We start from the raw sequence: 24,117 nt of genomic DNA on the forward strand, positions 1-24,117 counted from the left end.
ATTTTGGTGGTTTAGTGGTTTTTTTTTTTTTTGCAAATGTAAACACTGCTGGTACAAACTTCCTGCACATACCTCCTTATCTATGTAAGATGTATATCCCCACATACAAAAGTGGAATTGCTGGAAGAAAAAGAGTATGAAGTGTTCAACCTCAAGATAGTGCAAATTGTTTTCAAAAGAGATCAAACCGGTTTATACTCCTCTTAGTCACACATGAGATTTTTCATTAATCCGCATCTTCAAATTTTGATATTATGACATTCTTCTTAATTTTTACCAGTCTAATGGATGTAAAGTGTTATCTCAGTAAGGTCTTAATTTCTGTTTCCCTGATTACTAATGTGTAAAAACAACTTCTCATGTTTATTGGCCATTCTGTGAAATGTTTGTCTTTTGCCCATTTTTCTATTGGGTGGTTTATCTTGTATTATTTGTAGGAATTCCTTACATATTCTGAATATTCTTTTTATTATATGTGTTGCATATATCTTCTTCCAGTTCGTGTCTTATCTTTTTACTTCACTTTTGAAAAGTAGTAGTACTTAATTTTAGTATTGCTTAATACATCACTCTTTTTTGTGATGCGTGTTTTTTGTTTCTACAAGATATTTTTCATTATTCAAGGACAGAAAGATACTTTTCCATCTCTCCTTTTCTTCTGAAAATTTTTAAAGTTTATACTCCATATGTAGGTTTTTGATCTGTCTAGAATTGATTTTTGTATGTAGGAAGAGAGGTCCAGTTTCATGTGTTCCATAAAATACTTAGTTGTCTTACCTCCTTTGCTGAATAGTTCTTCCTTTCCTCAGTGAAGTGTATTGCTACCATTGTCTTATATCAAAATTTCACATAGATATTGTGGTTTTGTTTTTTTGTTTCTTATTCCGTTCCACTGGACAGTTTATCTTTGTGCCAGTATCTTACTGTCGTAATTATTGTGTTGTTGTTAGTTGCCGTTGATTTGATTCCGACTCACAGTGACCCCGTGTGTGCAGAGTAGAACTGCTCTGTAGGGTTTTCAGTGCTGAGACCTTTCAGAAGCAAATCATCAGGACTGTCTTCCGAGGCGCCTCTGAGTAGGTTTGAACCGCCAACCTTTCAGCTAATAGTCAAGCACTTAACCGTTTACGCCACCCAAGGACTCCATTATTACTATGTTGCTATTAGGTGCCATTGAGTTGGTTTGGACTCATAGCAACCCTGTGCACAACAGAACGAAACACTGCTCAGTCATGTGCCATCCCCACAATTGTTATGCATGAGTCCCTTGTTGCAGCTGCTGTGTCAGTCCATCTCATTGAAGGTCTTCCTCTTTTTCAATGACCCTCTACTTTACCACGCATGATATCCTCCAGGGACTGGTCCCTCCTGATAACATGTCCAAAGTACATGAGACAAAGTCTCACTGTCTTGCTTCTAAGGAGCATGCTGGTTGTTCTTCCTCCAAGACAGATTTGTTCATTTCTTCTGGCAGTTTATGGTATATTCAGTATTCTTTGCCAATACCATAATTCAAAGGCATCAATAATTCTTTGGTCTTCTTTATTCATTGTCTAGCTCTCACATACTTACAAGGTGATTGAGAATACCATAGCTTGTTCAGGCACACTATGGTCCTCAAAGTGACATCTTTGCTTTTTTACCACTTTAAAGAGATCTTTTGCAGTGGATTTGTCCAGTGCAATATGTCGTTTGATTTCTCGACTGCTGCTTTCGTAGGTGTTGATTGTGAATCCAAGTAAAATGAAATTCTTGACAACTTCAACATTTTCTCCATTTATCATGATGCTGCTTATTGGTCCAGTTGTGAGGATTTTTGTTTTCTTTCTGTTGAAGTGCAGTCCACACTGAAGGCTGTAGTAGTCTCTGATCATCAGTGTTTCAACTCCTCTTTCCCTTCAGCAAGCAAGGTTGTGTCATCTTCATATTGCTGGTTGTTAAGGAGCCTTCTTCCAATCCTGGTGCTGCATTCTTCATATAATCCAGCTTCTCGGATTATTTGCTTAGCATACAGATTGAATAAGTATGGTGAAAGGATACAACCCTGACGTACATCTTTCCTGATTTTAAACAACGTGGTATCCTCTCGCTCTGTTTGAACCACTGCTTCTTGTGTTACAATGAAATGTGCAAAGACTTGGATTTAGAAAAACCAAAGGGAAGAACACGCTTGGCATTTCTCAAACTGAAAGTACTGAGGAAAAAATTCAAACCATGAGCTATAATATTGAAGGATTCTGTGGGAAAAATATTGAAGGATGCAGGAAGTATCAAAAGATGGAAGGAATACACAGAGTCACTGTACTGAAAGGAATTGGTAACATTCAACCATTTCAGGCTCTAGCATATGATCAAGAACCAGTGGTACTGAAGGAAGGAGTCCAAGCTGCACTGAAGGCGTTGGTGAAAAACAAGGCTCCAGGAATTGACAGAATACCAATTGAGATGTTTCAGCAAACGGATACAGAGCTGGAGGTGCTCATTCATCTATGCCAAGAAATTTGGAAGACAGCTACCTGGCCAACTGACTGAAACAGATCCGTATTTGTGCCTATTCCAAAGAAAGGTGATCCAACAGAATGTAGAACTTATTGAGCAGTATTAATATAACACACAAGTAAAATGTTGTTGAAGATCATTCAAAAGAGGTTGCAGCAATATATCGACAGGGAGCTGCTAGAAACTCAAGCCAGATTCAGAAGAGGACATGCAATGAAGGATTATCATTGCTAATGTCAGATGCATCCTGGCTAAAAGCAGAGAATACCAGAAAGATAATTTACCTGTGCTTTATTGACTCTGCAAAGGTATCCAATTATGTGGATCATAACAAATTATGAATAATATTGCAAAGAATGAGAATTCCAGAACAATCAGTTGAGCTCATGAGGAACCTATAATTAGTTATTGTAGCTTTATAAAATGTCTGTTTTGTTAGGGCAACTTATTCTTCAGGAGTGCCTTGACTATTGTTGTCTTTGCTTTTCTGTGTATGTTTTCAAATTAAGTTCCATTTTAAAAAAGAATAAGTAACCCTGTTGAGATTTGCATTCAAACTATAGGGAGAATGCATATTTTTAAAAAATATTGAATATTTCCATAGATAAGACACATTTTATAGTATTTTGTAAGAGGTCTTGCAGGTCTTTGTTAGCTTTCTTCTTAGGTATTTTACAGATGTTTTAAGTGGTGTCGTTTTTTAAAGGTACATTTTCTAGCTGTTGCTGGTAATGTGTTATCATGTATATCCCTAATTAAGTAAGAAATAAGAAATCAAATGAGTAATTTGTTCTTATGGGTAACCATTCAAATAACATAATAGGATATAAGGAAGAATGTAAAAATGCCCCTTCCCTTTTCCTTTATTTGTCATTCCCAATTGTCTTAGTTATCTAGTATTGCTATAACAGAAATAACACAAGTGGATGGCTTTAACACACAGAAATTTATTCTCTCACAATCTAGGAGCTAGAAGTCCGAATTCACGGCACCAGCTCCCAAGAAAGGCTTTCTTTCTGTTGGTTCTGGGGGAAGGTCCTTGTCATCAATCTTCCCCCAGTCTAAGTGCTTCTGAGTGCAAGGACCCAGGGTCCAAAGGATGCACTCCACTCCTGGTGCTTCTTTCTTGGTAGTATGAGGTCCCACCCCTCTCTGCTTGCTTCTCTCTTTGTATTTCAAAAGAGATTAAGTCAAGATACAGCCTAATCCTATACATCAAGTCCTGCCTCATTAACATAACTGCCTCTTATTCTGCCTCATTAATATCATAGCGGTTGGGATTTATACCACATGGAATAATCACATCAGATCACAAAATGGTGAACAACCACACAATACTGGGAATCATGGCCTAGCCATGTTGATACACGATTTTGAGGGACACAATTCAATCCATAACATTCCACCCTTTGGCCCCCCAAAATTCATGTCCTTGCCACATGTAAAACACATTCACCCCACCATATCATCCCAAAAGTCTTAACTCCAAGTGCAAATTTCATCCTGGGGGGAAATTTCTCTTCATCTGTGAAATCTAGAATACAAGTTACCTGCTTCCAAAGTACAATGATGAAACAGGCACAAAGTAGACATTTCTATTACAAATGGGAGAAATTGGAGGGAAGGAAGGGATAACAGGCACCAAGCAAGTCAGCAGAACATATTATATAAGGTTTCAAGGCTTGAAAATAATCCACTGTTCTCTGAGACCATTTAGTCAACGGCCTGCTCTCCAGACTCCGGGTGTTGATCACACCCTCCAGATTCTAGGTGGAGGCCCCTCAGCCCTGGGCTTCAGCTCCACTTTCCAAGCTCACTGGAAAAGCAGCTCTGCTCCCTCGGCTTGAGTGGCCACATTCTCCTAGTCCATCTGAGTGGTGACCATACCCCCTCGCTTCCCTCCTTCTGGCTCTTGGGCATGGCAGCTCCACCCCTCAGCTTTGGACAGTGGATCCAGTTCCATCCCACTGACACTTACGAAAGGCAGCCCCACACTCCAGAATCGAATTGGTGAAGATCTGACTTTTTGAAACCTAGGAGTCCATGGCCCCACCCTTTGAGACCCATCAGGCTGTGTTTCCCCCATTGAGACTGAGATAGCTCTACTTCCAGTGCTCCTTGTCCCTTCAGCTTCTACTTCCTGGTTCCTTGGCCTCTTGGCCCATCGGGTCCTTTGGCCGGCCTGGCACCTGTCCTGCTTGGGCCAGTGTTCCAAGGCTCTTTAGCACTACAAATATGTGTCTGGAGGTACACCACTCCACCAGTAAGCCTCAGCACGAAGGCACTCAGCTCTCTTCCACTGTAGGTCAGCAAGTCTAGCTCCACTGATAAGTGCCTAGAGGCACCCTACTCTGCCAGGAAGCCTCAGCCTGAAGGCACTCAGCTGTCTCACTCCGTGGGTTGGCTTCGAAGCCGTCTCATGCCATTCTCCTGGTTCCGCTGCTGCTCACTCTCGGCGTGCCATCTCCAGTGTTACAAATCTCCTCACTTCCTTCTGAGCCGTCACCAGAATTGTCTTTGATGTCCATAATTCTACCAACGTTCTCTTCAAGGCAATCTAGGCTTTTACTATTAGACATTTTAAAACTCTTGCAGTCTTTACCCATTCATAGTTTCAAAACCGCTTCCACATTTTAGCTATCTGTTACAGCAGCACCTCACTATTCCACTAAATTCTACCACAAGTGGACAGCTTTAACAAACAGGAGTTTATTCTCTCACAATCTAGGAAGCTGAAGTTCAAAGTCAGGACACCAACTCCCAGGGAAGGCTTTCTGTCTCTGTCAGCTCTTGGGGAAGGTTATTGTTATCAGTCTTCCCCCTGTCTAGGAGCTTCTCAGCACAGGGACCCCGGGTCCAAGGGGCACACTCTACTCCCAGTACTTCTTTCTTGGTGGTGTGAGGTCCCACACCTTTCTGCTCGCTTCTCTGTTTTATGTCTCAGAAGAGATTGACTCAAGATACAACCTCATTTTGTAGTTTGAATCCTGCCTCATTAACTTAACTGCTTCTTATCCTGCCTCAGTAACACCATGTTGTTGTTTGGTATTGTTGAGTCGGTTCCAACTCATGGCAACCCTGTAGGACAGAGCAGAACTGCCCTATATGGTTTCCAAGAAGCAGCTGGTGGATTTGAACTGCCAACCTTTTGGTTAGCAGCCGAGCTCTTAAATTTATAACATACAGGATAATCACATCAGATCACAAAATGGATGACTACACAGTACTGGGAATCATGGCCTAATCATGTTGATACATGTTTTTAGGGGACACATTTCAATCCGTGACCTACTTGTCAGAGAAATTGGGCCTTTTTTTTTTTTTTTTTTGGTGAATTATTTCTGGGAATTTTGTGTGTGTACACAAGCATAGATGTAAGCATAGTAAGGGAATATATGTACATACTCACAGTCATTTTAACTCACTGAGATACGTTGTTTTTTGTTTGGTTTTGTTACTGTTATAAACAGCTAAAATGAATTTCTTTTTTTTTTTTTAAACATTTGTGCAAATCTGTCCTTTGAATTAAGTTCCTTGCAGTGGAATTACCTGACTGAAAAATGTGTATATTTTAAATTTTGATAGTTCTTACCTAATTGCCATTATTTGTTTTGGTGTACATTTATTCAATTGTGAACGAGATGGAATCTTTTCTGAATTTTCCATTGGTTTTTCATCTTACTGAGTTGTTGAAAGTTTTTAATTAATGCGATTAACCCTTTCTCACCCTATTTTTCCATTATACTAATAGTCTCAAAGTCATTGAATTTTTTTTTTTTAAATACTTTATTAACAGGTAGGATTAGATGCAGACACAGGTGATAGAAATCCAAATAACAGTGGCTAAAAGAAGACAGAAGTATATTTTTCTCCCACTTAAGCCTGAAGATACCCAGGCACCTTCTGGCTTGTTCAGCCAGAGATAGGTCCTCCACCTCACATAATGGAAGCTAGAGTTCTAGTCATTAGCTAGTTCCAAGCAGAGACATTTGGAGTGGGGACTTCATGCTTTTACTTCCCCCGCTCCCCGACACACACGCATTTTAGCAGCTTTTCTGGAAGCCCTACCCAATACATTCTGCTTATATCTTATTTGCCAGACGTGTTATTTGGCCACCTCTGTTCACACGGGTGAGGGTGGGTGGTGAGGGGCGGGGAGGGAGGTGGGTACAGTGGTTAAGTGCTCAGCTTAACCAAAAGGTCAGCAGTTTGAACCTACTAGCCACTCTGCAAGGAAAGATGTGGTAGTCTGCTTCTGTAAAGATTTCAGCCTTGGAAACCATTTGGGGCAGTTCTGCTCTGTCCTTTAGGGTCACTATGAGTCGGAATCTGCAATGGGTTTGGTTTAGTTTTATTTGCCCAGGGATGTCCCTAGGTGGTACAAACAGCTAATGTGCTTGACCGCTAACCAAAAGGTTGGAGGTTTGAGGCTACCCAGGGACACTTTGGAAAAAAGGCTTGGCATTCTACTTTCAAAAAGTCATCGTTGAAAACCCTTTGGAGACACATACAGGGTCTACTCCGACACACATGGGTTCACAATGAGTCAGAGTCAACACAAAGGCAGCTGTTTTTTTGTTTGCAAGGGAGACTGGGAAATATAGCACCAAACAAAATGGTTTTTGTTAATAAAGGAGTGGAGGAGACTGGAGACATGATAGGCGACTAACAGATTGCATGAACAAATTTACAAGTTTTTACCTATATGGCTTCATGTTTCCAAGAACTTAATTGTAGAAAGTGAGGTAGCAGTGAGTTATTGAGCTTTTGATTCTTTTTTTCTCCCAAATGGGAAGTTTATTAAATAATTATTTTTCCTCTTGGCTTGCCTCCCCCCCCCGCCCCGATTGCAAATGCCATCTTTTCTTATAACCTGTTAAATTCTCAAAGAGATTTTCTTCCTTTTCTGTCCTTTGTGGTATATCCATTCATGTTTGACTCTGTTATTTAGTACCAAACTCCTCTAAACACTGATTTTGTCACCTGCTTGTCGTAATTGACTCAATGACAACGGGTTTTTTTTTGGTGTAGGGTAGAGTTAATCTCCAACCCCATCATTTTCATTAGTTTCTGGGCAATAAGTAGATAATTCTTTTTACAAATGAACTTAAATACCTAATACCTTTATTATCTCTTCATTTCCTCTCCAAAAATCTTTTTTTTTTTTTCTCCAGTTGAGAGAATTGAATGTATTGGCTAATGTCTTAGTTTCCTAGGGCTGCATAACAAAATTATAGCAAAGTAGGTGCCTTTAAAGAACAGAAATTTATTTTCTCACAGTTCTGAAAGCCAGAATTCCAAATCAGGGTATCAGCCATGTCTGTTCCTTCTGTGGGCCTCCCCCCTGGTTTCTGATGGCTGCTGGCACTCCTTGGTGTTCCTTTGCTGCTTATAGATGCGTATGCCTTCGTCATGATGTGGCATCTCTCCTGTGTGTATGTGTCTTTCCATGCCTGCTGTTTCCCCTTTTTATAAGAGAACACTCAGAAGGGATTAGGTTTAGGACCCACCCTACTCTTACATGACATCATTAACATAACAAAAGAAACCCCTATTCCCAAACAAGTAGGGGATTAGGACTTTAACATATCTTTTTGAGGACCACAATTCAATCCAAAACAGTTAATTTAAGGAGAAAATTGACAACTTTATAAAACTGCATTTGTCTTCCTTATATCCCTCTGTTGTTTTAATATTTTCTTTAAGGTCCTTTAAATTTTTAAAATTTATTTTTAGATACCTAATATTTTTCTATTATGAATGGTATCTTTTAATTCATTTTAGTTTCAAATTGTTTACATTGTATGAAGGAACACTAGTGATTTCATATTAATTTAGCAACCAGCTATCTTACTGAATTCTTTTACAGTTTTTCAGTTGATTGTACAAAGAGATACAATTATGTCTATTGCAAGTTATGATAAAATGCATCCTTTCAAAATCTGTATTATTTAATTTTGTCTGATTGCATTGACTATAAAACAGTGTTAAATGATTATGCTGACTGCATAATTTATTTCTCTCTCTTTCTGATTTACAGAAATCATTTCATCATGGAGTATAGTGCTAGCTTTTGGTCTGAGACATACTCCTAAACTTTTGAAGTTGACCAAAAAACTTAACTATAGTTTGGCAGTTTCTTGTTGCCATTAACAGGAATAGAATGTTGGTCTAAAAGTATCATGGCAGGACTGCCCAGGGCACTTTTTGAGTTCATATCACCATTGTCAGAGTGCCTTAACTAATTGACTTTTTCTGGTTTTGTTTCAGAATGGCCAGAGTTTTTTGGTTTTGGATGAACAAAGATTTGCAAAAGAAATTCTTCCCAAATACTTCAAGCATAATAACATGGCAAGCTTTGTGAGGCAACTGAATATGTGTGAGTATGGACAGCAGTTTATCTGGAGTGCCGCTGTCAACCACAGATTAAACCATTTTTTTCTGCTAGGATGACAAAATTTCTTCCATATTAGCACTAATCATTTTTAATTTAGTCTATTCCAGTTGTTTGACTTTGATTCTTTTTCAGATGGTTTTCGTAAAGTGGTACACATTGACTCTGGAATTATAAAGCAGGAACGAGATGGTCCTGTAGAATTTCAACATCCTTATTTTAAACAAGGCCAAGACGACTTGTTAGAGAATATTAAAAGAAAGGTGAGTGATTGTTAACGTGAACTAAGGCATTGCTAGAATGTCAGCAGATCCCTTGAAGTCTATAGCCCCTTGCTGTACAGTCAAGTTCCTGGCACATAGTAGGCACTCACTAGTACACTTTTGAACGAATGCTTTATTTTGCTAAAATAAGATCTTTTTACTAAATTCATAAAAGGAGCGGAGGTAAAAAGGGGATCCAAAACTTGGGGATTTACAAGTTTGGTAGAAAGGGGAAAAAAGCCCATAAGATGTTCCTGCTCATGGAAAACTCTCCACATTAATACATACATATATATATATACACCCATATACATATATATGTACATGTATATACGTATATATATATATATATACACACACAAACATATATGGAAACCCCGGTGGCATAGTGGTTAAGAGCTACAGCTGCTAACCAGAAAGTTGGCAGTTTGAATCCACCAGGGGCTCCTTGGAAACCCTATGTGGCAGTTCTATTCTATGCTGTAGGGTAACTATGAATCAGAATTGACTCAACGGCAACGGGTTTGGTTTTGGTTTTTTTTAATGTGTATATATGTATGTGTGTATATGTATGTATGTATTTGTGTGTTTATATGTCTACGTATATATTTGTATATGTATGTGTGTGTGTATTTGATTGTTTATTCCTTGCTTCCTCCTCCTGTAAGCTATGAAGTTTATTCTTTCTCTAGAATCATATCCTGGCCTTTTTGGAACCAGATAGATCTCTCTTCCTGAACAGGCTATAGAAACCTCTTATAATCAGGAAGCTATGATTGCAATCATGGTATTTGGTATTTGTTTTATTTTCTAAATTTGCTTTTTGAAAAGGTTTCATCTACAAAACCAGAAGAAAATAAAATACGTCAGGAAGATTTAACAAAAATTATGAGTAGTGCTCAGAAGGTTCAAATAAAACAAGAAACTATTGAGTCCAGGCTTTCTGAATTAAAAAGGTAAAGTACTATTTCCATATATAATCCTATAGGGGATTTCAGGTGTGTATATGTGTGTTGGAGGTTGGAAGTTGTCTGTCGTTGTAAGTATCTAGGTCGCTGGGTGGTGCAAATGGTTAATACACTTGGCTGCTAACTGAAAGTTTGGAAGTTTGAGTCCACTTGTAGGCACCTGAGAAGAAATTTCCAAAAATTTAGCCACTGGTAACCCTAGGGAGCACAGTTCTAGTCAGATACGCATGGAGTCTCTGTGAGTCAGAATTGACTTGACAGCAACTGATTCTTACTGTTGGAGATCACTTTGCCGAAGCCAAGATCAAAGGTTGTTTCTCTGCAAGGACCGATTCCCTTTATTTTGATTTGCGGCAATAAACTTTTCCAAATATTAACATTTTCATGATGGTGGTCAAAAGAATATGTAAAGCCAGGCACATCAAAACAATTCGATGGACAAATTTTACTAATCAAAACCAGAGATCTGTGAAGAGGTGTCAAAAATATGGTTCTACTAAGTTAATTTTCATGGGCTCTTCACACACAAATGAATAAGCCATAACAAATTCTGTGTATATTACTCATTCTTTCTTTCATGAAGATTTCTTAAGACTTCTCTATGTGACTTACCTTGTAGAAAAAAATAGGACTGTTCCACAAGAGACTTGCCCTACTTGATACTTTTTTTACATAAACTTGGGAAAGTATTATTCAAACCTTTTACCTACAAAAAGATGCTTTATTTTGTTTCACTACAAGTCTGGGCAGCACCATTATCCTAACCTGCCACAGTAATTACTTATCTATAGAATAGTTGTGTACTTCCTTCTTAATAAGTAGCTGGGATTTTTCCTTATCCTAATCAGTGACCAAGAACTTAAGAATATAGTTATTCATGCATTCTCTCTCCCCTTCAAATGTGGAACATTTGTTTAGCTATTCTTAACTCACCTTCATTGAAAAAGTAACATTGAACTTTGATTCCCTTTTTAATGAAAAAGCCTTAAATTGTTCCATTTTTCACATTGTAATATTAACCAGTACTGTTTATTTTATGTATCTTGTGTCAACTAAGGTGCCCTTTGCTCCAATTTTCAGGAGCTCAGGTTTAGCCTTTAAAGAAAGGGATCTCAAAATCATCTTTTATGTCTTAGAGATAGCCGTTATCCTACTTTAGTAGATAGAAGACTGCATCATTAAAATTCTGAATCAGGAAAAGTATAGTAGTTGTTCAGTAAGTATTAGTCTCCCTTTCAATAGCTCTGTGTAAACCCATGAGTCCCTAGGTGGTGCAGACAGTTAAGCGCTTGGCTGCTAACTGAAAGGTTGGCATTTAGAACCCACCCAGAGGCGCCTTGGAAGAAAGGAGGACTGGTGATCTACTTCTCAAAGATCACAGCCATTGAAAACCCTGTGGACTGCAGTTCTACTCTGAAACACATGGGGTCATCCTGAGTTGGAATCGCCTGGTCTGCAACTGGTTTGGTGTTTTGTTTTTTTAATGTAAACCCACAGACTCTGTTATAATGGTTTGGATTAAGGAAGACGACTTTGGGAGATGAACGAAAGTGAAAATTAAAGCGTTTAGTATGCTAATTATATTTGCTGCCTTTCAACATGCAGTTTCAATTAAAAAATGAGTGAATGAAAAGATAGTATTGCTGTTATACAAGGTATTGGTTTGTCATATTATTGATTATGCTTTTTAAAAAATAAACACATTTACTGTGTGCATGTGTGAGAGACAGATCTTAAGACATGCAGTTTTAGTGTCAGACAGACTTCAGTTTGACTTCAGCTCTTACCAAATTGTCTTTATGATCTTAGACAAGTCCTCTCATTTTCTGAGCCTCAGTAACCTTACCTATAACATAGAGATAGTAATTCCTCTTTTGATGGATTTTACAGAAGTTTAAATAAGGTAATACACATAAAGTATTAAGCATGGTGCCTGGAGCATAGCAAGTGTTGGGTAAATGTTACTTCCCTTAAAAAAATTGTTTCCTTCTTTGAAACTCTGGCTCCCAGACACACTTTTAACCCGGAACTGAAACCATTCCCGAAGCCCCCTCTTCAGGCAAAGATTGGACAGGACTATAAAACAAAAAATAATACACATGAGGAACGTGCTTCCTAGTTCAGTCAGATGTATGAGACCAGATGGGCAGCTCCTGTCCAAAAGCAGGATGAGAAGGCAGGCAGGGACAGGAACTGGTCGAATGGACATAGGGAACCCAGGGTAGGAAGGGGGAGTGTGCTTCTACATTGTGGGGATTGCAACTAATGTCACAAAACAATATGTGCTTAAATTTTTGAATGAGAAATTAACTTGAGCTGTAAACCTTCACTTAAAGAACAATAAAAATTAATAAAACGGAAAAAAAATTGTTTCCTAATTCACTTGGTAGCCACAGTTGAAAGGACAGCTTATTTTGTTTTTTAAGTAAAAAGAAATGAACAAGGTGGTCAAAGAAGACAATTGCTTACTACTATATGGATATAGGTATGACTCTTAAGTCTTTGTGTATGTGTTACCGTGAGTAGCAGGTGTTACAGTTATAAAGGTGTGATTCTGGAGTGTGTCTAGATAGCTACCGTTACGAAGTAATTGAACCAAAGTATTGAACCAAAGTATTCCTGCTAAAAATATATAGTAAAAATAAGTGTATAGGCAGTACCCAGGTTATGAATGAGATCTGTTGCTGAGTCTGCCTTCTAAGTCGAATTTGTACATAAATCGAAACAGGTACATATGGTTTTTATTTATCCTTACTTTAGTACAAGAATAAGGCACTAGACTACTAATGGAAAAGTCAGTGGTTAGAACACGCCACTGCAGGGACAGATTACTCAATAATCCAGGTACACACAGGCTTAATCGTTTACTTACTAATCTGTGCTGCACAGTTTCACATCGTTGATGTGGTGAAACTGTACACCACAGACGATTAAGAAAACACAATTAAGCCTGTGTGTACCTAACTTACTGTAAGCCGGCGCATTCTGTGCTTACTGGTTCGTTCGTCCCTGCACCAACCACTCCACAAGTCGCCCTGCGGAAAAAAGATGTGGCAGCCTGCTTCCGTAAAGATTATGGCCTTGTAAACCCTAGGGGCAGTTCTCCTCTGACCTGTAGGGTCACTAAGTCAGAATCTACCAGACAGCTGTGGTTTTGTTTGGTTTTAGCTCAGGAAAAGGCTCAAAGCCTTTTCAGTGAGTTCAAGCTGCATGTGCAAGTGAAGGTGATTGTGATGAATTTGTTATGAGTAGGGGTTGGTTCAGTCATTTCAAGGGGAGGGCAAATTTATATAACATTAAAGGGCAAGGTGAAGTTCTCCTGAGTTGTTCATAACTTGGGGACTTACTGTGTTCTTAACTAGAGATATTGAGGCCTGGTTTTCTGACTGAGTTGTTGTGTTTCTTGTTTTTATAAATGACAACACAGTGAGAACGAGTCCCTTTGGAAGGAGGTATCAGAATTACGAGCAAAACATGCACAACAGCAACAAGTTATTCGAAAGGTATGCTTTTTTTCGCGTGACCATAATCTGTGTTATAATGAGACCATCAGTGACCCAAAAAAGTCTCTATTGGTTAGCCACTGATTGATCTCAGTTTCTAGTATTTTGGATACACAGAAGTAAAAAACTGCAAAGTCAAATTAAGTCGAGTGTTATATATACCCTTATTAATAAAAAAAGTTATTAAAGATGGTCATTCTTTACAGATAATGTCTCAGTAGCTGAGTAAATGACCTTCTGCTGATACAACAACTTTGAAATATTTTATTCCTGAGAGCATAATTAATACACTACCAATTTCTTCACATTGTTTATTATAAAAGACAAAGTTGTACTGTGTTTTTTACTCTTTTTTTTACTGTAAAAGGCATAATAAAGGTCTTGGCAGATAAATAATATTTTCAGATCACGTGACCAAATTATAAACTAAAAAAAGATTTATTAGTATATGTTATTATTAGTCTGTGCAGAAAAGCAGTTAATATAGTGTTATAAAATGAATCCTGGATTTAGTATCTAGTTGAAAATTACTGGGGGAATTGGAAATCCTTCTGTTTCCTTGTGTCCTTGTGATTTAATCTTTGCATATAAACTTTCATATGTTAATACGAGGTGAAACATAAAAGTAATTAACCCAGCTATTTTTTGCTCATGAGTAAACTGGAGTCTAAGTTTAAACAACAGGTTTTTTTGGGGGTGGGGAAAGGGGTACAGAGAGCACCAGCCCGTTCTGCTCAGAAGACCTTTGAGCTAAAAATAGGGTTATGACTGACAGGATCTGGGTCTAGTAGAGCAGGCTTAGAACAGTGATGAATGGCAGTTGCAGTCTTTGGCCTGTGGTCAAAATAGATAAACTTTTTTTTTTAAGCTGAATGCAAGTTAGGTTTGGATGTGGTAGAATTCATTTCTGTGTGTTTAATGCAAGTATATACATTTCAGAACTCCCATAGGTGATTCCATTCTACAACCCTGTTAAGAACATCTGCTTTAAAATGATGTGCCTTGACAAGCACATTATTAAAAAAAAAAAAGTTGATCTTTTCCAGAAAACATTGTTTTTGTTAAATATTTATTTATGGTACAAGGAAATTTGTGTAGACTTTATTTTTCCTAAAAGCAAGGATAGGTGGCAAAATAAGTATGTTACACTGAGGTTTCAGTCCCATACCACGTATTGTAAATTAACAAAAATATTTGGAGTTGAGTTTTTCCATAGCATTTTTTTAGTCTTTAGGTTTAAATGTTGCCTTTTCATCAGCTCTCAGCATTTTCTTTTGAATAAGCTCTTTAGTGGCTAAACTTTTTGTAAATTCTAATGTTTTATAACTCTTCAGTTAAAATGTCTATATTTTCCTGTATTGAAAGCTGATATGAATTGTAAGGCAAGCTGTTTAGTAATTTCTTTTGGGGAAAAGGCACAATATTAAAGCTATACAATATGTATTTTTAATTGTCAACACCCTATTTTTATCATGTAATTAAATTTCACAAAGTTTATAAGAAAGTCTTGTCCTCTGATTACTTTTGGGCTTTATTTATTCATAGCCTCTTGGTGACATATTGCTTTTCGTAGTTCCCCATATGAGCCTAACCTTTTTAGTGTCTTTGTTGTTGTTGCTGTTAGGTGCCATCAAGTTGGTTGTAACTCATTGCGACCCCACGCACAACAGAACAAAACACTACCTAGTCCTGCGCCATCCTCACAATTGTTGCTATGCTTGAAACTATTGTTGCAGCCACTGTGTCAATCCATCTCATCAAGGGTCTTCCTCTTTTTCTCTGACCCTCTATCCTACCAAGCGTGATGCCCTTCTCCAGGGACTGATCCCTCCTGATAACATGTCCAAAGTATGTTAGATGTAGTCTCGCCATCCATGCTTCTAAGGAGCATTCTGGTTGTGTTTCTTCCAAGACAGATTTGTTTGTTCTTTTGGCAGTCTATGGTATATTCAGTATTTTTCTCCAACACCGTGATTCAAAGGCATCAGTTCTTTGGTTTCTTATTCATTATCCAGCTTTCGCATGCATATGAAGTGATTGAAAACACCATGGCTTGTGTCAGGCGCACTTTTGTCCTCAAGGTGACGTCCTTGCTTTTCAACACTTCAAAGAGGTCTTTTGCAGCACATTTGCCCAGTGCAGTGCATCTTTTGATTTCTTGACTGCTGCTTTCATGGGTGTTGATTGTAGATCGAAGTAAAATGAAATCCTTGACAGCCTCAATCTTTTCTCCATTTCTCATGATGTTGCTTATTGGTCCAGTTGTGAGGATTTTTATTTTCTTTATGTTGAGATGTAATCCATACTGAAGGCTGTGGTCTTTGAGCTTCATCAGTAAGTGCTTCAAGTCCTCTTCACTTTCAGCAAGCAAGGCTGTGTCATCTGCATAACACAGGTTGTTAGTGAGTCTTCCTCCAATCCTGACACCCCCTTCTTCATATAGTCCAGCTTCTCAAATTATTTGCTCAGCATACGACTGAGTAGGTATGGTGAAAGGATACAACCCTGACACACACATTTCCTGGCTTTAAATCATGCAGTATCCCGTTGTTCTGTTTGAATGACTATCTCTTGGTCTGTGTACAGATTTCTCATGAGCACAGTTAAGTGTTCTGGAATTCCCATTCTCTGCAGTGTTATCCGTAATTTGGTATGATCCACACAGTCGAATGCCTTTGCCTAGTCAGTAAAACACAGGTAAACATCTTTCTGGTATTCTCTGCTTTCAGCCAGGATCCATCTGACATCAGCAGCAATGATATCCCTACCTCCACGTCCTCTTCCAAATCTGGCTGGAATTCCTGGCAGTTTCTTGTGAATATACTGCTGCAGCCCCTTTTGAATGATCTTCATCAAAATTTTCTTTACATGTGATATTAATGATATTGCTTGATAATTTCCACATTTGCTTTGATCACCCTTCTTGGGAATAGGCATAAATATGGATCTCTTCCAGTCAGTTGGCCAGGTAACTGTCTTCCAAATTTCTTGGCATAGACAAGTGAGCGCTTCCAGCGCTGCATCTGTTTGTTAAAACATCTCAATTGGTATTGCATCAATTCCTGGAGCCTTGTTTTTGTCTATGCCTTCAGCGCAGCTTGGACTTCTTCCTTCAGTACCATCGGTTCCTGATCATGTGTTACCTCCTGAAATGGTAGAACATTGACCAGGTCTTTTTGGTTTAGTGACTCTGTGTATTCCTTCCATCTTCTTTTGATAATTCCTGCATTATTTAATATTTTCCCCGATAGAATCCTTCAGTATTGCAACTAAATGCTTGAATTTTTTCTTCAGTTCTTTCAGCTTCAGACATGCTGAACGTGTTCTTCCCTTTTGGCTTTCTATCTTTAGGTCTCTGCACATGTCATCATTTAGCATCTTTAGGAAGTTGAAAATATAACTTAAAGCCATATTCTGAACTAGCAGTTTTCACACTTTAACTCACATCAGTATCACCTGGCAGGCTTGCTAAAAACATCTGGGCCCCATCCTCAGAATTTCAAATTCAGCAGTGGGACCGAGAATTTGTGTGTCTAACTAATTCCTATGCCAGTGCCACTGGTCCATGGACTACACTTTAACAATTATTACCATAAAACACAAAGGTTTGTTCACATGTCTTCATCTGTTTAATTAATAGTTTTACCTCTAATTTTATTCATATGTTAAAGATGGAGGCAGCTACTCTTGAATGTCTGCAGACAGCTTTGACTGACAAATGTTTGATGCTTCAACAATGATGTCTCATGAACCAGCCAGTCAACTTTTTCTTACTTGAAAATTTTATGATCTATTCTGAGTTGACAGTTTCTTTCACCTCTAATTTCATAACCTGGTATAAGGAAAATGTTGCCTGTTAAACATTAGTTTTATCTTTTGCATCATAATGTAATCTTCTTGAAAGTATTTTAATAAAAAATTGGGGGCTATATCTAGGCAAGGTTGGTATTTATCTCCAGAACATAACTGAAGTGAAAACTGGATAAGTAGGTAGATGTTATAGGCATTTCTGTGTCCATGCATAGATTACAGCAACTTTTTTACAGCCTATTCTTGCATGAAAGCTGGTATGTTTCTTTAGACATTGGAAGACTTGGTAACGTGAATTAAAGAATTAGGAGTCTATAATAGAAGAATATTGATTTATTTATTTTCATTTTAGATTGTCCAGTTTATTGTTACACTGGTTCAGAATAACCAACTCGTGAGTTTAAAACGTAAAAGGTAAGTTTTTATGCTACAACATTTTGACCTATACGTAGACAACCAAACACTTTAATGTTTAACCATGATTGGTCTGCATTTGTGGTGTATATGCCTATTGTCCCAGTTTAACAGCCCTCCCTAATTAAGTTATGCTGTCAACATCTCGAAAGTTATGTTATTTCCTGTTGTTGTCATCTTGCTAATGTTTTTTGAGAGCTAAGCGTATGGCCTGAATGGACACTTTACGGACACACAGAGTTCAAGAATCCATTTTTCATTCAGATTAACCATTTAATACAGTATTAGAAGACCTGAAAGAAGGACATTCTTAAAAAAAAAAAAAGCTATATGTTGAAGAAAGCAGCCTATGTTTAATCCACTTATAAAAGTGTTTTTAAACCTATGTATCGACCATGGGTTTTGATACCTGTAAATATTAGTAGCTACCATTGTCACACCTAAAGCTTAGAAAGAATAATGGGTAAAAGGAATAGTTGGAAGGAGAAAAAGATTATTTGTAAGGCTAAGATTTTGTCAAAGCTTGATTATGATCAGAGCTTGGTAGCCTTCATTCTACTTTTGCTAAGTAGTTCTTAGAATATTACCTATTTAATTTACTATGTAATTACAGTTCATAAAGAGGTGTGTAGTTAAGTCAGCAGTGAAGTGTGTCTGGAGGGAGCAGTTTATTATATTCATTATAAAAATAGTATAGAAGAATGGAGAAATAAAAGTCTTAGACACAGTCATCCTCCAGATTCAGTTCCTAAAACCAGCATTTTTAAAGTGTTCCTCATATCTTTATTGGAATGTTTTATTCATTATTGAAGTGAGTATGTTTGTGTGTGGGTAAGTTATTCAAGCAGTTTAAATTCCTTGAATGTTTGCTTCACTGAACTGCATGGATTTGCTTCTGATTTTCAGGCCTCTACTTCTAAATACTAATGGAGCCCAAAAGAAGAATCTGTTTCAGCACATAGTCAAAGAACCAGCTGATAATCACCATCACAAAGTAATTTTTTATTAGAGTCTATTTTATATTTGTTATTGTCTCCAACTGAACTTGATCACAACAGTATTTCATGCGTAAAAGAGAAGTTTAGTGAATAATAAATTGAAGTTCTCATCCCCCAACTTTACTAAATCATGACATGTTTTGCTTTAGATTATTTTAAGAAATAAACCATTACAGATATAATTATCCCAGTTGCCCCTTCCCAAGCTAGTCATCCCCCTCCCCCCCTTTTCCACTAGAAATACTAAGCACTGGCTTTATATATTTTAAAGTAGTTCACATCTTTTGCCTCTGTATTATCTATTGTTGAAATTTGTAGTTTTTTTAAATTATGATAATGACCTTATTTTGCTCAAGAGAATTGGAAAGTTTTTTGTTATAGTATATATGGCCTAGATGTATCTATAACTTTAAAAAAAAAAATCACTGCTGAAAAACCAGAGTGACATTTAACTATGGAATAGATGAAGTGTTTCCTTTCTATTAGTGAAACTGTTAAATGAGTCTGAATAAAACATGTCCCAAACAGAGTAGCTTGAGATAAAATAATCCTCATCAGCACAGTGGCCATCTGGTTATGCTTGAAATTTCTGGTCAAGTCTTCTTAAGACTTTCTTTGGCCCTTTCAACATAAAAAGTGGCCTAGAATTTGTTGATCTTTCTATAGAAAGATTCTGACGCATTTAATCTTTCAGGGTCACTTATGATAAAAGTAGTAGTTGCCTGTGCAGATAATGCACGTCATTATCTCTGGGAGTTGGCATATAAGTCCCATAAGTGCAGGGAACATACCTGTTTCGCTCACCGTTGTATCCCCAACATTAATAAATAATAGGTGCTCAATATTTTTGAATATGTTGTTTGCTAATCAATATGATTTAGATTTTTTGATATATTTTTCTCCTTGATCTTTTAGGTTCCACACAGTAGGACTGAAGGTTTAAAACAGAGGGAGCGGATTTCAGATGATATCATTATTTATGACGTTACTGATGATAATGCAGATGAAGAAAATATCCCAGTTATCCCAGAAACAAATGAAGATGTTATATCTGATCCTTCCAAGTAAGGAGATAGTAAGATAAAATTGACGAAAATGTTCATCACTTTTCTTACCAAAAACCTGAATTCAAAACAGCTTTCTTCTTTGCTAGACTAATATCTAACTCATATTTGGGTTTTTAAATTGAATAATTAAGTAAGCTAAGTTGTTCAACCAAATAAAGACCCCCAGTGAAAAAGTAGTGAGAATTAAATCTGATTTTTTTTTTTTTTTAATTTTGGAGTTAAACAACTCTAATTGATTTTTTTTTGTGCTCCCTTATCCTATGAAGTATCAGTATTTATGATTAAGCTACTTACTCAAGAAGGGATATATGATTTGGGGAAATAATTTTCTGGAGAATAAGTAGACAGAAGGAATTTATGAATTTGTCTGAAAATGTAAATGTACTTCTTTCTCATATTGGTGATCACCAGCTGTAGCCAGTACCCTGATATTGTCATTGTTGAAGATGACAATGAAGATGAGTATGTACCTGTCATTCAGAGTGGGGATCAGAGTGAACCAGCCAGAGAATCCCAAGGTTCAGGCAGTGAAGGCACCAGCCCACTCATGTCTAGTGCCGTCCAGCTAAATGGCTCATCCAGTCTGACCACAGAAGATCCTGTGACCATGATGGATTCTATTTTAAATGATAACATCAATCTTTTGGGAAAGTGAGTGCTTATCTAAATTTTGTCTAACATGATTTACTTTTTTTGTTCACTTCATGTATTCTGTTTCTTTTTTGAGTTATCTGTCTCTCAAGTGATGAGCGTATGTAGTCCACCTTCCGTTTTTACCAGAATTGAGCTGTGCAAGTGGTTATTTTGAGAGGAATTTATTCATCCCGAGAGCAGTTTGGGGCATCTTCTTGGTAATTCCTCAAATTTCTTTAATGAAATACTTGTTTTGAAAGTCCATAAAGTATATATATCCTTGTCTGTATTTGTATGGAATGATATCTTCTTAATCAAGGGACTTAACTGTTTTAAAGTACAAGAAAAGAAAACCAGTAATTAATTGTAATAATCAGTAATATAAAGGTAAACATTTTATAACTTACAGCATGGAGGAAAACGGTAAACCAGACTGCTGTTGCAGCACCTTTTTTCCGTAAATACTTAAATTTTGTTTATATGCTCTGAGTTTTCATTAAAGAAATTTTCAGGAATCCCAAATCTTGAATAGGAGCCCTTAAAATTAAGAACTGGTAAGGATTCAGCAGTTGCTAGGAATATTTTGCTATATGATTTTAAACATAAAAACAAGGAAATGTAATATTTGATTTTTTTAATCTTTTTTCTTTAGAGTTGAGCTGTTGGATTATCTTGACAGTATTGACTGCAGTTTAGAGGACTTCCAAGCCATGCTATCGGGAAGACAATTTAGCATAGACCCAGATCTCCTGGTTGATGTAGGTACTTTGGTTAATCTTTGCTGTACTGGTAATTCGTGTGTTTATGTATATGATTTATAAATCAGTACAGCATTTTCTCCTCTTGTATTCTACACTGTTGTTTTTGTATTTTCTTTTTTTAAATTAATGGTTTGTTTATCAGAAATCATAAACAGATGTGTTCAGGACATTGAAGGAGGGTGATCAGTACCCACTTCTGAGTAACAGTTCAGTTAATCCCCCTGTAATAACATCAACTCTATTCAACAGTACTGTTAAATCCAGGTCTTGTCTGGACTTGTTGCTGTTTTATGTTTTGCTCCAGATTAAATTGTCACTGAATAGAAATCTGTGGGAATTAGCAATATAGGCACTTAGCCAGGAAAGAACATGGAGATACTTAATACTTTTCCTTCAAATGTATTATTTTTAAAAGACTTGCTATATTTTCTATATTTGTATTTTTATGTCCTGAGTCTCAAGGTTCCCCTGCTGCAATACCCACCACTACCCCCTATGAACTTGACGCCAATATTGTCTGGTCTATGAATCCTTATCTGCCATTTCTGACAGTAACCCACTCTTCTTGCTATCTTCCCTCTTGTTCCTATCACTCATCCTCCCTTACCTAAAGCTTTCTGTGTGGCCGGGTCCCCCTCAGCTGAGTCTTTTTCTGCCCCCATTTTCATCTTTTGTTGTGAACAAATTTCCGTCTTTATCTTGATGCGTTTTGTTGCTCCTTTATCTGCATGTCTTGCTTTAAAATGCAGTTTCTCTTACATCAAAAGATTCTACAGTTTTGCCCTTTTAAGAGCCTCTCAGTGAGGCCAAAAGGTAATCTTGTTCATACTCTTTAGTGTTATTTCCATTCCACTGATATACCACGTTACTGCTCTACTTCTTTTCTCAGTCTTTGCCACTGTCGTGACTTTATCACCGTATCCAAGTGATCAGTACCTCACAGGATGGATTCTTACCTTCTTTGAAGATTTCATTTTCAGGCCAGCCTAAGTTGCCATCTTAAATGAATTCAGTATCCGTGTTGATGACCTACTTCAACTTGTTAACAGTAACTTGACAGCTCTCCTTGATTTTATCAGTCTTTGTCTCCACTCTGAATCCAGGGACCTTTCAGAACATCTGCCCCTTATATCATCAAGAATAAAATAAAATCCTATAATTCTGGCCCTCTACAAATCTTTGCAGTTTTCAACTAGGTCATTATTCTATTTTTCTATCTTTTAATTCAACCCGGGAACATTTACCATATTTATTTGTCCTCAAGACCTTATCCAGCTAACTCCTCCCCTTTCACAGTGGATAATTCACCCTGCCCTGGTCTTCTCATAAACTGTGGCTGTCTTTAATCTCCAGTTCTTCTTTCTTAGAAGGATCCATACTTCCTCTTTAAAGCCAATTTGTACACCTGTCCTCTGCCTCTCTAGTTTTTATATCTCTATCCTTGATTTTTCCCATCTGCCTTCAGTAAGTACTTATCTTCCCCATTAAAAACAAGCCTTTTGAGACACTGCTCTTTTCATTTACCATCCCACTTCTCTCTTTCACTACAAAACTCTAGAAATGAGTGGCTATATTTGTTACCTCTTTTTTAACTCTGTTATTTCCTTTGAAACCCTGTATCATCTTGCTTATTCACGCTGACCCTGTACTGTCTTGGTTATTCATAGTAAGTAGGCTATGATTTTTTCTCGTAACAAATCAGGCCACCAGGCTAGTGGAAGAAGGTTTGCTTTGCATCAGACAGATCTAGGTTCTGTAATTGACTTATGTTACCAGCTGGGATACTAACTGGGAAAATTAGCTTATCTTGTGCAGTTTCTCACTTATCAAATGTGGCTAATGCCTAACATGAATGACTCTTGCAAGGATTATTAATAAATAACATTATTATGATGCTACTGAGCATTCCACAGCAGAACTTTTTTGTGTTGATTTTAGAGGCACTGAATCTCTTTGTTTTCTCCCTATCTTCCTGAGCACTCCTTTTCCTTTAAAGGCTTTTCCTTTTCCTGCTGTCTTCTACTTGTGGGTATTCTCCAAAGCGCCCAGTCTTTGATCCTCTTTTGTTTTCTCTACCTCTCTTCTTTTTCTCTTTTTCCTCTCTGAAGAGATTCTGGCTTGTAGGATTGGTCTCAAATTATATCTCCAGCTCTTAAATTTTTTTTTTTTCTTAAATAAACTTTGCTTGAATCCTAATTTCATACCTTTGGAACCATCAGTTAGATCTTGCTATAGATTATTTGTGTTTTAGGTAGCTAGTGGCTAGTCTGTAAACTAGCTACTCTTATTTTCTATAGTGGTGTCATGCTTTTCTTGACTTACCCAGCGTAGTTACCACAGGGTCACCTTGGTTTCCTCATCTTCTTTATGTTATCACTCACCAAGTCCTATGTATTTTCCAAAATAGCACCTTCAGGCCATCTCTGCTTTTTATTTCCACTGTTGCCTCTCTCATCCAAGACCTTCATTATTTTATCTTTGAATTTTACTATAATATCATAACTAAAAAAATCTACCTGTGAGTTGCCTTTTCTCTGAGATGGCAGATTTGGTAAGGACATGAATAAGCGTGCTGAGGAGTTGATGGGTTCTCTCTGCAGACCTCAGTACTGGAGGACCCAGGGTGGAGTCAGCAGCAGGGGCCTGGCCTTAGAATTCAACTGTGCCAGTTTCTCGTACATGATCTACTTTTTTCTACTTCACCATTTGCCTGCTGGGAATACATGCGAGGTGTCCTCAAGTAGGTAGAGGATGTGGGGTAAAGCGGGAAGAGCTGATAGTGCTGGCCCTCCTCAGGTTACCACCCT

General features: G+C 37.5%; 1 protein-coding gene across 2 annotated transcripts in view; it reads left to right on the plus strand.

Moving 5' to 3' along the window:
* HSF2 (heat shock transcription factor 2) overlaps positions 1-24,117 on the plus strand; it is a 39,365-nt gene that overhangs the window by 8,184 nt on the left and 7,064 nt on the right. For both annotated transcript variants that reach the window (XM_049900067.1, XM_049900077.1), the window contains exons 2-10: positions 8,770-8,878; positions 9,029-9,156; positions 9,988-10,112; positions 13,552-13,627; positions 17,790-17,851; positions 18,758-18,845; positions 19,765-19,913; positions 20,328-20,567; positions 21,202-21,307. In XM_049900067.1, coding sequence (XP_049756024.1) covers positions 8,770-8,878; positions 9,029-9,156; positions 9,988-10,112; positions 13,552-13,627; positions 17,790-17,851; positions 18,758-18,845; positions 19,765-19,913; positions 20,328-20,567; positions 21,202-21,307 — 1,083 coding nt within the window. The remainder of the gene's footprint in view (positions 1-8,769; positions 8,879-9,028; positions 9,157-9,987; positions 10,113-13,551; positions 13,628-17,789; positions 17,852-18,757; positions 18,846-19,764; positions 19,914-20,327; positions 20,568-21,201; positions 21,308-24,117) is intronic.

Source organism: Elephas maximus, chromosome 1 (assembly GCF_024166365.1).
Source record: "Elephas maximus indicus isolate mEleMax1 chromosome 1, mEleMax1 primary haplotype, whole genome shotgun sequence".
Taxonomy (NCBI): domain Eukaryota; kingdom Metazoa; phylum Chordata; class Mammalia; order Proboscidea; family Elephantidae; genus Elephas; species Elephas maximus.